Here is a 14,237-nt window from a genome sequence, read left to right on the forward strand (position 1 = left end):
TTTTTTGGTTTTTATTTGCATATTGTTACTGATGATTTTTGTTCATTATTTGCTGTTTGTTTTCTACCGCTAGACATTTTTTTTGTTACTTGTGTACAGTAATATTTGTACGTGTGTGTATGTGTGAGTTCCGGTTTTCTTTCAATGTCTTTTTCCCTTTTTTACCTTTTTACTGTTTTGCTTGCGCATTTGTTTTTTTTTCTTTTCCTATTGCGCCACTTTTAGTTAGCTTGTTCGTATATATTGGCTTGTTGAGTAAGTTGTTTAATGAATGCGTGTGTGTGTGTTTTTTTTTTGTTTGTTTTTAGTTTAATAACCTAGCGTTTAGCAAACCGGGATGGCGGGTTAAATAAACACACATGTACAAAAACGAACCATTCTGTTATGTTACACAGTCGAAGAAAACTTATCTTTCTACCACAATGTTGCAAAATCCTCATGTATACATCTATCAGAACAGCTTCCGGTTCATCTATGGGATTTACTTTGTACCACTTTTGTTTTTTTTTTTGTTTACTATTAGTTTGCCTTGTGCGGTGAAATTATACATGGTAAAACACTTAAAAACAACATAAAACATGTTTGTTTTCTTCGTCTTCATTCTTACATTTTAACATGCTCAGAGTGTAGCGTTTGTGGTTGATGTTTTTTCGTTTCTCCTCGAAACAGTTTTTCAACTGTAACCGAATCAGCGCGCTAGGTTTATCGTTTTATTGCGATTTGCCTTCTTGGTTTCTTTCTTTCCTCGCCATATCTTTACATTATTGTTTTATTATCTTTTCTTCTTTTTCTTTTTCTGTCTTCGCTTCTGCCCGTTTTAACTCGTATAAAAAAGAAATAAAAATATATATCCTCTGCACTTATGTGTTACCTTTGCTTTCTTAGGTGTATGCGGAAAATGACTTACAATGTAAATCAGCGCACGTCACACACTTCCTTACGCTGCCGCGTGCGTGCCTCTGGCTGTACAACGCGTGCCCGTTTGCGTGTAAACGGTTTCCAGTACTTCCTATGTATGTATATGTATTTCTATTATTGTGTTTTGTTTGTTGTTAGTTCTATGTTTACTTTCAGTTTTTTTATCGGCTTTTCAGTGGGTGCTGTTGGTTTGGAATTTTTTTTTTTTTATTTTCATCTATTACTTTCTTTTTGTTTTCTGCTGCCATTTTTATCGAACAAAACTTGCATTTTGTTTGGATGTGTACTTTATTGCCGATTACTATTACAGTATAGGTACCCCCTTGGCCACCGGGAAGCAGAAACAAGTCATTTTATATTCACTTCTGCCCTCTTCTGCTTTGTTTTAGATCATGTTTTTGCCTTCGTTTATGAGCATGAATGTTGTTGTTGCGCGATTTGTTGTTTAACGTTTCCACATCATAAGATTGCTTGAACGCAAACGATCCTTCCTTGAACCGCCAAGATTGGCGGAAGTGAAGATAAAAATCAAATTTTTTCTGCTTTTTGGGTGAGGGTTTTCTTTCCACTTTGTTTGGTGTACCGTCGGTGTGTGTAATGTATATTTAAGCTTTGCGTATATTTATTGTGTATACCCAGGTAAGAAGTGCCACACGTCCCATCAGGCAGCACCCACTGCGTTGACAAGGTGTGGTTTTCCTATTGTTTTGTTGGTGTTTGCGAATATCTGCTCTGTTATTATTTTATGCACTTTTGTTGATTCTCTTTTTTGTTTGTTTTCTATACAGCGGGAATTGTGGGGAAATTGAAGTAACGAGCCTTACAGTTTCTTTATGTTCTTTTTACAAGCAACTTTTTGTTTGTTTGTTGATGTGTGTGTGTGTGTCAGTTATGCAAAATATGCTTACGTAGGATATCGTTGATCGGTTGTTGTTGTTGTTGTTGTTGTTGTAATTGTTGGTATAAGATGGCAAGGAAACAAAACATTGCAATTCAACGAGATGCACAGAAAAAGAAAAGCAAAATTCTTTTAATACTTATTTTCCTTAGCGAACCCGCGTACCTAGAACGTTCTGTAAGGTGTGGTGTTTCCGCCCATTATATGTTTCACTGCATTTTCTACTCACATTTACGATAGCCTGGTACACATTTTAGCTGTTTCTTTGTTTGCCTTGTTACTACCAAATGTTACGAACTCTGTTCTGCGCGGTTTACGTTTCTTCTTTATGTGTTTTTCGTTTTTGTTTGTTCAAACCACCGCTTCGTTATTCGCCCTTGCTGCTTTCTTAATCCAAATACACCATCACTAATTTATTGGTTAATAGTTTTGCATTACTACAACACCGTTTTTTTTTTTGTTTATTTTCCCATTTTTCCTGCTTGTTTTTAACCTTACAATTTTGAGTCTTATCATTGTTCCTGCTTATCTGTTCATTTTTCTACCCTTTTACTATTTACCAATATTTTGGTTTTCAAAAATTGTACAAATAAAAAAAAATGGTAAAAGGATGACTATAAAAAAACTTAATTTTACAGTAAAAAAACATAATCGATACAAAAAAATGGTTAAATAACAAAAAGTAAATCTTTCAAATATTATTTTGTTTTTTTTTTCAATCACACTTTCCGTTCCCCCACGACTTTAACTCCCTATACACACACACGGTACCGCGGCCAAATACCACTCCGTTGCACCGTTTTGAAGAACCCGTACGATTTACACATATGCGTACACACAACACACATACAAAATAAACCTTTCCGCGCGCCGCTTTACAGCTGTGTCCAATTTTTAAATAGAAAATTCGTATAAAATGCAGCTATGCTGCACATTGATTTGCATTCAGATCCGTGTGTACCTCTCTTTCTTTTGTCAAAGTTTTCAAACGCTTTTACAAGACATACCGCGATTCCATCACTATCCGCGCGCGCTTGAAGGATTATTTTAGTTATTAATATTATTAGTTGACGGTCCCTCGATATTGCTGCTCTAGCCGGACAAATACTGTGTGTTGCTCATCAGCTGTTCGTGTGTCCTGGGCTATTCATTTTGTCTGCGAACGCAACTTATTGTATCTTGCCTTGACATTTTTCCGACACCTAAACGCAAACAGTACAACACAAAAGCAAAACAATAGAACGTAACCGCTTTTTATATAGCATTCTCTTTGCATGTGTTGCCCCTTCTTTCTTGCGTATATCCAGTTGTATAATTTGCTTATCGCATGCCATTTTTGCCGTCTTCTCGGGTCACCGCTGTATATAATGGTATGAACACTAAAGCATCACCAAACAATTTGCTCGATATCTAACAGTGGTGTCAATCCGCTTCTTCGCCTGATCGAAACCCCTTTTCTCCTGCCCTTTTTTTTGCGGATCTCTCACGGAGCAGCACCGAATTGTCGTGTGGGGTGGTGTGTGTAAAAAGTTTCCATCTGTCACATGTCTTATCCATTTTCCTATTTACAAGCAAGCGTTCTCGTAATACTTGTTCCATTCGTTTCCCCATTTACCTACAGCCCTAAGCCCTTTCCCTCCCTTTCAAGCACGCGTATTGTTGGGTTTTTCTTCCTATAAAATTATCCACAAACACCTTACTAGCAGTCCATTTTCCTGTTCTCAGAGAGTGCGTTTTACATGCTTACGATCACTAGCGAACATCACACGTGTGGGTTCATCATTTCACCCCTTCTATTTCCATTACTAATTTACACAATTTCGTCCACTACAAAATCGCCTCCCTTTGCCTTCACGTTACAAGGAATTCACACCTTTCCTTCCTCATCATATCACCGTTTGTTTGTCAGTATTGTTTGCCGCTGAACGTCCTTTGCGCTTTCGTGACGTTCGTCGTAAAGTAAATGTGCAGTTAATTAAAGTTTTCCAAAAAATATGACCGTTTTGCTGGGTTTTTTTGCTTGACATTTTAGTGTGTGTGTGTGTGTTTTTTTTCTGGCACACAAAATATAACAAAGCGCACACAGCTTGAATAAACGTTCCAAAGTTTAGAGCTGCTTGGGAAGTGTGGTTTTTACCTTCGCCTTCGCTAAATGGCTCTCTCCACAGTCTGTTCTGCACACGCGTTTTGCCACATTGTTTTCACTTTACTGCGCGTATTATTTTGCTAGAATTTGTTTTTCCCTCCCCCGTTGGATCCGCGCAGATCTTCCGTGAGGATGCTGAAGAATAGATACGGATTGCTTTCATGTGTGTGTGTGTGGGGTGGTTTTGACTATATGACTTTCCTATTTTTCGCTGTTTGTTTGCGTGGCTTTTCGGTTTGTTTGTTTGATTTTTTTTTCGCGTACTACTTATTTACATTCGCTATAACATCTTTACAACAAACAAAATAGTTATACCTAGTCTATGTTTAGTTTGGTTTTTGTTTCGTATCGTTTTTTTTTTTGCTTTTTGTCACCAATTTCGGTACACCGTTGCACGAAAGCAGAGAGTAAACAGAGTAAAAAGGTTTCTCTTCCATTGTCTACTCTTCATTAGCGTGTTGACGTTTTTAACATTGTTTTGTACATGTCCTTGGTAAATGCCGCATCAACATTATCCGCTGCAAAAGGGTGAATACTGTTTCGTGCGCAAATCACATACCAGAGAGATAGCAACAGAAAAACTAAAATAAAAATAAAGGACAATAAAGTGGAGTTACGTGGATTTGAACAATTCTTACAGATGTTTCTGTCGGACAGAAACTGGATATTCCATTGTTTTCGAGAGGCGCAAACTGATCTTTGAAGCCGTTCCTTTACGTCGCCTTTTGGGAGGCTAAACAACCTGTAACGATCGCACTACATTCTTTCAGTCTGAAATGAAAACCACAATTAAAATGAATAATATCATAAAAACAAAGGTATTAAATTAATAACACTATTTATATGTAAAAAAACAAAACTTCCCATAAAGTACTTTGAAACAATTGTAAGATGATTCTTTTCTTGGAGCTTCCAAAAGCATCTGAAAATAAACTTATTAAATCTCTAACTCATGCACATGGTAAGGATGCACACACCATAAATGTGTGAAACCGCAGAAAGTCACAGGAAATCTGCTGAAGGTGAACATCAGTCAGCAGAACGAATGATTCAGTACGGGAGACTTCAACGCGAAAGAGACAACGAACGTCCCGAAAAATGTTAGAGAAAAATGTCCACCAAGTGAAACATTGGAAGAAAAAATAGAGGCTGCTTTTTCTAAAAAATGATTAATAAATAAATTTAGGAAAAGATAGACAAGTTACAAAATGGAAAATATTTTACTAAAAAAGTGGGAGTATGATGTGACCAAATTATGAATATTTACTACGAGCGGCTTCCAGTTATCGAAGTCATGCCGATGCGAGATATTAAATAAACATCCATCAGAAAGCCCTAAAGAGTAAAATGTTATCTCGCTGGCACAAGAAAGGAGAAATCATCCTAAATATTTAAAATGAAAATGGTACAATTCACCACCAAAAAGAAATACAATTTTCACTACATGATACTTCATTTTCTTGAAAAACGCAATGAGAAAATAAAAGAACATTTATCTAATCAATACCATAACAGATTTAGCTCTGTTCCCTCTGAGTTCCCTAAAAAAAGAGTAACTAATCACTCAGTTAAGAAACTTCTCGGAATGTCGGAAATGAATAATGAATAACGATCAATATAAAAAAAAACAAATAAAGGAAATAAAAACAACAACTCAAAAAGGTGTGTAATCATTTATATACTCATCTCTATTGTTAGTTTTTGTTTACGACGCATTGCATATCCTTGACTCTATTATAGGTACCTTTCTTCCATGTTGTTTTTTTCTCTTCGCTTGTCGTCTTGGTTGCTATATCTGCTAGAGCTGCATTTGTATCATATATGGCGTGAGTTTTTGTTAGACTACACTTTTTACTTTACTTAAATCTGTCCCTGCCTGGCTACATGCCGCATTTGCGGGTTCGTGAAACTTCAAAACCATGTAGCGTTTATGTGGGGTCATACTTGGGGTCTTGTTTCCACTTTTGCCAGAACGATCAACAAAAAAAGCACATTCTTAGGGTGTTTTTCGAAAAGAGAATTATTTCACATATATGTTAGTTTAATATGTTGTGCGATTAGAAAAGAAATCCTCCGTATTTTTTTTCGTTTTCCCTTTTACTTTCCCTTTTCTGGTCTGATTCTGTTGTACTTGTGTAATCCATTCGTCAGCTTTGTTCGATATTCTCCTTCATCTTTGATGAATTCTCTGATCGCTTGTGTTGATCGCAGTGTTGCAACTGTTACATTACTTTTGTATGCAATGTTTACATCCCTATTTTATGATTGTTTTATGAAATGATGTGCTCGACAGATCATTCTTCCTGTTCACTTACCCACTCTTTACACACTATCTTAATTTTCATGTTTTTTTTTTATTTTATTTCAACAAACGCTCATATGTGTTGTAAAACACACGTCAGTGTAGTGGAAAGCTGCTACGCATATACATAATTACCACGTTTATTCTAACTTCAGGGTGTAAAAAAAAAAGTCTAAAAGTAAACGGTGAACCGTACGAAAAGACTTAGCTAAAACATATTAATCCACTCGCTGTTGAAGAAAACAACGCCGGTACGCCACACACCAAAAACCAGGACCAAAACTAATGCTTTGTATATTCACCTTATTCACATATTTCGTTCGAAATAATACCAATTTTAATTATTAAACTAAATAAAACCGATTCTCGTAGCACGATCGTTACATCGCCGTTCATCATGTGCATTGCATTGTTCACTGTATTGTATATGATTGCCACATCCTTGTTTTACGATACACTTACAGATGGATTGGGTTTCTTTTGTGGGTTTTTTTGTTTTATAATCCTTTTTTGTTTTTGTTTTACTTCTATCTCTCACCATTCATGATTATTTCCTCTCCCTTTACTATCACAACGGAAGGAACGTCTTTTGGGGTTATTATTGTATGTTTTGCGCCCCCTTGTTTTGCAGATGTTTTAGGTATTTGCGGTCTTTCTTTTGCACGTGTCGAAATCAGATTGGATTGGTCACTCTGGGGAATCTGAGGTTGTGAAGCAACTCAAGCCATTTCTTAATGCAACCAACCTGAACACACTATTCAAACTCTTTCCGAATGCCTTTCTTAGAACACGTTGGAACCAAACACCAAAATGCAAAACAATGCAGTTATTAAAAAGTTGTGCCCAAACAAAATGCATATTAAACAATGATATTCCATTGATGTGTACGTTTGTTGGCGATGCTTATGGGAAACTATTGCAGTGGCTATGATGTGTAGTAGTTCTATTGTAATTAGCAAACAAGCTATGGGTGAGATGATGCTGTTCTGTTAATAGTAGCAGTATTTGTAGTAGGTAGTAGTAGTAGTAGTAGTGATGTAGTAAAAATTGATAATGATTTTGTTTTAAACATAGACACACACACGAACACAGTCCTGCTCTTGCTTCTGCAACTTGTAGGTATTAGGTATGATTAGGTGGTACACATTGTTGCTTATTGAACATTGAACAGACACAAAACCTAACAGGTGTACAAACAAATTACTCTGCGAAACCATTTAACGAAACTCATGTTATAGAAAATTATACTTAAACATATCTTTTCGTACATGTATGTATGGGGTGAAGGGGGGGGCGTTTGTATGTGTCTTTGTTATACTATTATCGTTATGTATGTTTTACTGTATACTATATTGTAGTGTGTTGTTTAAATTAATTCGCTATTGAACATCTATTGTAGACAATGCCCATCAGAAGCGTTTTCCTTCCCGAGAGGAAATTGTTTTTCGCATTTGCTGGTGTTGGTGTTCGTAAAAAGGTAGTATGGCATTCCATTCATTTGTAGTTTGTAGTGTTGTTTACAAACCAAAAATAAAACCATACACACAGAAACAAAATACCCGAAAAGATGGGTCGAAGAACGATGAAATCATGAAACGCAGATGTGTCCCATGCGCACTATCTTCAGGACAAACGGTCAAGGGTGTGTGAATTGTGAAGGGACATTCCTGTTGTTACTGCGTTGCGCACTATATGTAAGCTGTACGTAGATACATATATATATTGTAATGGTGATGTAGTATTCGTATCTGTATCCTATCTTGTAATGAAATGATCATGATCTTCAGATTGCCTAACTCAAGGGATTGCCAGTGTGTAGATGCCGTTTGTAGTAGTACCGTAGAGACAGACATTGACAAAAACTAAAATCAGTGGCTGGCTGTAGAGATTCTCGAATAGTAATAAAAAAATAACAATACTTTCACTGTGGCGTGTGTCTGTGTGTATATTTGTTTGTGTACGCGTTTTGTTTCTTATCGTATATCACCTTAAAAATCATGTATCTTTTTTATTACACACCTTCCTACTATGTAATGTTTTTTGTTGTGTCGCTTCTTTCACTGTACACTGCGTTTTATACTTCTTGTTTATCATCTCTAAGTGCTACACTTGTTTTAGTTTTCCATTTTTTTGTTGTTGTTGCTGTTTTACCTTAAACGCTTTAAATAAAGTTGTACTATGTGTCACCCGCGAACGTTGAGTTTTCTCCTCTTGTTTCTGGGATTTTTCTTTTTTTTGCTTTTCCTCGACCGTATCCGCCTATACACACTCATACACACGAGGGGGAGGAGACCCGTGAGAGACTTGGAGACCACAGAAAGCATCCGATCTGCTTTTATCGGTTAAATTTTCCGTTCCAATTCAAACATCCCCTTCTCTGTTGCCTATGTAGTAGTGGGGTTCGCTTGGCTTGGTTTGTCTCACCTTTTTCTCTCACCTGTCTGCAAACACAGCACCCATTATCAGAACGGTTCGTGTGTTTATGTGTTGTATGTGATTTTGTTGTAGCTTTAACAACGTTTGTAAAAGAGCTCCTAACATGGTTTGCGCACTCCACACGCAGCATTTGAAATTTACTTATGCTAGAGTTTGTGTTTGTAGTACTGTTACACTGTTACATTTGTATTTTGTTGCCCCAACGGGAGTGTTTGCCAGATAGAAAGCGCCAAGTTCTCATTACCTCCTGATCCTTGCCTTGTGAACGGGTGCAGCAGAGAGATCGTCGAAGTTGTAACTCGATTCGAGGCATCAATCTTATCTACGTTCTCCCATTTTTTTGGAGTGTGTATGGGCCTGTGATTTTGTTTATCTTTGTACGGCTGATGTTCCCCTTACTGGTTCGACACTGTTTAGAGAAGGTTCTTTCTGAAAACGTCTTCATCCGGGTTCGTCGTGTTGGGCTACTACAGGTTCGTTTGTTTTGCTTGTTTAAGATTACTTTGTTTATTTCTCACACTATTTCATCTATTTCAACAATTGTGTTAAGATTAAGTATTGATTCTCTCTCTCTCTCTCTTGATTCTATTACGATTTTGTTTTGCACACCACCACTGGACTTTCCCCTTACGAATGGTGATATCTACCAACTAAAACGTACCATATAGTTTTGTGTGTTTGTTTTTTATGTTGTGGTCGAACTACACAAGAGTCCTGTGTTTTTCCTTGTGGTTTTTTTGTATTGCATTTACTGTTGCCATTTACTTTACCGAAAGAAGCTTATACTTCTATATTTTGTTTTGTTAAAATCAGAACACGGTTCCGAGATGCCCCCTTTCGAATATATTGCGCGAGCGCGCGCACATACACTCACGTTCACATGTAATATATGCGACGATCTGACAAAAGCAAACACACGACGCCCTATGCGCGCTGCCGCACACCGTTTCGTAGAAGGGTAATAATAGTTGTGTAAAACTGTCTAAGACAAGTGTATCATCACCCAAGGTAGCAAACGGAAATGGCGCAAAACCGAACCGGAGAGTGGCGCTTTGGGAGTCTGTGGTGTCTCGAAATCTGTTTTCCATTGCAAACCACCGTAGTTCAGTTTAGATAGGGGTTTTTTTTACACGTAAAACACGTTAGTATCGCGCGCTTTCTTCGATATTTGATATCGATATCTTTATGCTTTTGTTGTTGCTGTTTCCGTTAATTATTATCTTTTTCCGTTTCTTAAATGTGGCTTGTTGTTTGCTATGCTCGCTTCGTCCATCAGTGAGTTTTTTCTGCTTCTTGTGTATATATATAAAGATATAGCTTGGTATATATATATATATATATATAGATTTATGTGTATATAATTTTAGTACTTAACTCACATACTACTCACTAAGGTTCTACTCCATATTTTTCTTGCACACCGCGCCTGGTACGGGTGTGCCGCATGCTGTTATATCAAACTGTTTTTCTTTATCTCGCTCACATCTCGCTAAACACTACAAAGACTTTTGTTCGTATATGTTTCTAATTTTTTTTGCTCTTTTCCCCTTTTGTTATGTTTTATACAGCTCGTGTCACATTCTACTCTCTCTCTTCAACCACATCACGTACAATTTTACATGTTAATATTTTTGCTCTTTTACAACTTTTCTTATGCTTTCGTTTCCTTACGCACCTTTACGGTGTGCTCTTGCATCAATTTTACTGGTATTGGTTGTTTCACTTTATTTTAGGTTGCACATGTGTTTGTATAATTCTCCATTTTGTTATCGCTACTCTTACGTGTTATTTGTGTTCAGTTAAACTTAGCGTAACTCATCTTTGCACTCTATTTTCTCTTCGCTACTTTAAAACTACTAATTGCATATATCTGTACTTCTTTTTTTGTTTTGTTTTTTTTTTCTCCTGTTTTGTGTGCAGCGGTTTCCATTTGTATTTGTATGGAATCTACTTTAAACAGAAGGAAACAAATGAAGAAACAAAAAATATATCATCTCACTTTCACTTCACGTCATAAACAAGCGATATCAATCGTTCATCACATCTTAAACAATCGAACACTGTTTTGATTTGACTGTGCCTGAATAACGATTTTACGCAAACCGATTTTAGCCTGTCTGCTCACTGGTTTCGCGTCCAAATATGACGCCTCCTGCATCGCTATTGGCGTATCGTGTACGGGAGAGATAGATGCATACCGCCGTAAATAATCCATTTTTAGTTATTCGTATTCATTACACTTTACAGTCTCGTTTTGTAATACCTTTTCAAAGGTAGTAATAAACGGTCCCTAGACATTGTAACAGAGTGTAACTCCTATAAAAAAAGATATTTGCGAATTCACAGTTAAAAATATTCGTTTTAATGTATAAAAAATAAAACAAGCTGCTTTTCTCCATCTGCTATCCTCACCTAAACAACTACTAGTTTTACTACTACAGCTGGGTTAGTGTTTTGTTGTGTTCTGACTTGAATAGCTGCTGCTGTGCCGGTTGCAGTAGCGATGCTGCTTGCACAAGATGATGTTGCTGCTGTTGCTGCAGCAAAGGCATTAGAGCGATCGAATGTTGATACTGTTGTTGCTGTTCGGTGGCGACATTTGGTGTTTCAAGTAGTGGTGGAGCATGATTAACGACGTTCGCTACAACACCACCGGTGGCTCCGGTGGCGTTACCGCCGGCTCTAGTGGCCCCAGTAGTAGTGGTAATGGTTGGCACAATCAGCTCTATATTACCAATACGAGCCGATACTGTGGCTGCTCCTATGCCGCTACTACTCCCGTTGCTAATGGCGGATGGTTGTTGTTTGTTGTTATGGCCACCACTTGCTCTGCTGCCTCTGCTGCCTGCGCTGACAGCGCCACTACCGCCACCGATGCCGTTGTTTCAATAAACCACCGAGTGCTCTTCGGCCGACTGCTGGGCCGCGGCAAGGTGATGCATCTGTATCGCACCGACTCGCCCGTTAGCCGTTCCCGCATCCACCACCGGCATGTTGCCCGGATTAATGCTTCCAGCATGGGTTATAATAGTAACCGGGACCGTATGGTGCTGAGGTGGAAGGGGTCCAGCTGGGCCCGGTCCCTGTTGCTGGTGGCTTTCCGGCGGCGGCTGCTGCTGCGGTTGCTGCTGCTGTGGATGCGGCGGCGGCGGATGTGATGTACGAGGGGATGGCTGGGTTCGTACCGTTGAAGGCGAAGATTGCGGCTGCTGTTGCTGCTGCTGTTGTTGCTGCTGCTGATGCTGCTGGACCTGATGATGGAGGGCGAGCGCTGCCAACTGCGGATTTGGCGGCGGCAGATGCATCGATGGCGGTGGGGGCGGGGGGCCCGCCGAGATGTGGTGGTGCAGCTGGTGAGCTGGATGCTGATGAGGAAGCGGAAGATGATGTATCTGAGATTTCTGTTCCATTTTCGGTTGAATGTGATGATGATGCTGCGATGGATGAGTATTGTTGGAGATAATCGACGTTATTGTTGACGTGGCCTGAGCCGGCGACGTCACCACGGACGCGGGCTGAGATACTGAGTTGGGAAAGAGAGAGAGAGAGAGTTGACATAACGAGAGAGAGACAGAGAGAGATATAGAGAGAGAGAGACACACAGACAAAAAGAGAGAGAGAGAGAGAGCGTGAACAGTATATGATCGAGGGTGAGCGAAAAGCGAACTAGAGGATCGTTACAAGATAATGAATATTCCATATCCAAATTGTGGGGGTTTTTTGACATACAAAAAATATATAATACATTGAAATATTTCCTCTAAAAGTGAGAGGCTTTCATTGAATTTTGGAATTTGCCAAATCTCTTCGCTACGTTCGTTTCGCGCGCTCCTCATGATCATCTTCATTATCTTGTTCAACATCCCTCATATTCGTTAATCTTCAACCACATCTCGTCCATTATGTTAATAATACTTTGTACATGTACAACGAAGAACTCGACATAGTAAGGGATGCACAAAATGAATGGATGCTTTTTTGACAATTTTTTAATCAACTGTGTGTATGTGTGTAATTGCGAGCGCGCAGTACAAAACGGTAGCAAACATCCCGTTAATTGCAGATCCACTAGAGTTTGTACGCATAACAGTATGTTTTCCAATTACGTAGTGAATGAATCAAAAACAAACATCAAATATAACAGCAATGTTGTTGCGCTTTTCTCGTTGGATACGGAAACAGAAGCTAACAATATTTGTGGTTTCGATTTATACTTTCAAAAAGGATTAAGAAAAGATTATCTCCCTCTCTGTGCTATCGCTATCATGCCGACTGAGCCTTCTCTTCTCATTCTCTTCCTTTGCTTTGATTTTGTTGGATAAAGATTCACATTTCACTTCCCAATATAGCAAGTGTCATAATTTCGAATGATGTGTGTGGTGGATGTAATTTTGATGAAGGGTAGTAGTTTTTTTCTGTAGTGTTTTAGTGAGTTGTAGGCGGTGCCTGAGGGGGTGTTGGGGTAGTTAAAGGATTGGAGCTATCAATTATGTTCGTAAGTTTTTTTTTCGAACGCTTTTGTATTCAGTTCTTCAGTTTGACGAAAGTTATTTTTGGAGCGAATTGGTGATTGGGTTTGAAGACATTTTACAATGACAACAAACAAGAGAACCGGTGATGGGGGGGGGAGGGTCCGAAAAGTTGTGTGTGATGAAGAAGTGTGCAACTGTTTGTGATACTCTCATGTGATCTTGGTTCAACAACTTCACTCATCCAAGGCCAAGGATTGTTGGATTTTATCGATTTAAATTTGTCCTTTACTTTTCGACTTTTCCACTTGCTTCCTAATAATACTCTTCCATCGAATCTGTCCGCCCCTCCGTGATTGTTGCATTCTATCATTGCGTGCGAAGATGTGTATGTGTGTTTCGGGTTTTCTTTTTTCATTCCGTTCGCTGAAGGGACTTGTCCGAATGCAACGCACCCGACACACATAGTTTTATGCTCTTTTTTTTTGGTTTCGCACTGTGGGCTTCCTCGGGAGGGGCGGGCGGGCATTATCTCAATTCACATTCAACCGAAATATGGGCTATGTTTTTTTTGGAAATTTAATTAAATAATTTTGGACACGTTTGCACGTGTGGTTAAAAAACACTCAATAAATAGGTAGAAGTAGTAAGTATAAGAATCAACTCTAAAGCACGCATAATCAATTAAGAATAAATTAAAGGAATGAAATAAGATGCAACTGTACTGGAACTAGTTACTAATTTAAAAAAGTAGATAGACTTAATACGTGTGAAAAGGAGAGAAAAAGAACGGACAAAGGAAAGAAAGAACACTACCAAACTCAAACACTCAAGCAGTCTATGTTGTAAAGTGTTGTATGTTGCGAAAAGAAAAAAATCTTCGCTTAGGAGGATGAGAGCATTAATCGATTAGTGTGATTCTTTTGATGGATGAATCGAATATAGAAACAAAATGTACTTTATGTAAACTAAAGTTAAAAACAAAAATAGTTTAATTTTTCTTTAAAAAGGAATCTCACTATTACAGAGGAGAGAACTGAGCAGTGAAACGTTAGTAGACAATTCTTG

At 38.2% G+C, this 14,237-nt stretch overlaps 1 protein-coding gene across 29 annotated transcripts in view; it reads right to left on the bottom strand.

The window, feature by feature from the left end:
• Window positions 1-10,553: 10,553 nt before the first annotated feature.
• The window catches only part of LOC128303635 (zinc finger protein 271), a 47,397-nt gene continuing 43,713 nt past the window's right edge, over window positions 10,554-14,237 (bottom strand). For 28 of the 29 annotated variants that reach the window (XM_053040646.1, XM_053040647.1, XM_053040672.1 and 25 more), the window contains one exon: window positions 10,554-12,223. In XM_053040646.1, coding sequence (XP_052896606.1) covers window positions 11,586-12,223 — 638 coding nt within the window. In that variant the 3' untranslated portion in view covers window positions 10,554-11,585. The remainder of the gene's footprint in view (window positions 12,224-14,237) is intronic. The other variant, XM_053040667.1, reaches the window with a different exon arrangement.

Source organism: Anopheles moucheti, chromosome 3 (assembly GCF_943734755.1).
Source record: "Anopheles moucheti chromosome 3, idAnoMoucSN_F20_07, whole genome shotgun sequence".
NCBI classification, from domain to species: Eukaryota; Metazoa; Arthropoda; class Insecta; order Diptera; family Culicidae; genus Anopheles; species Anopheles moucheti.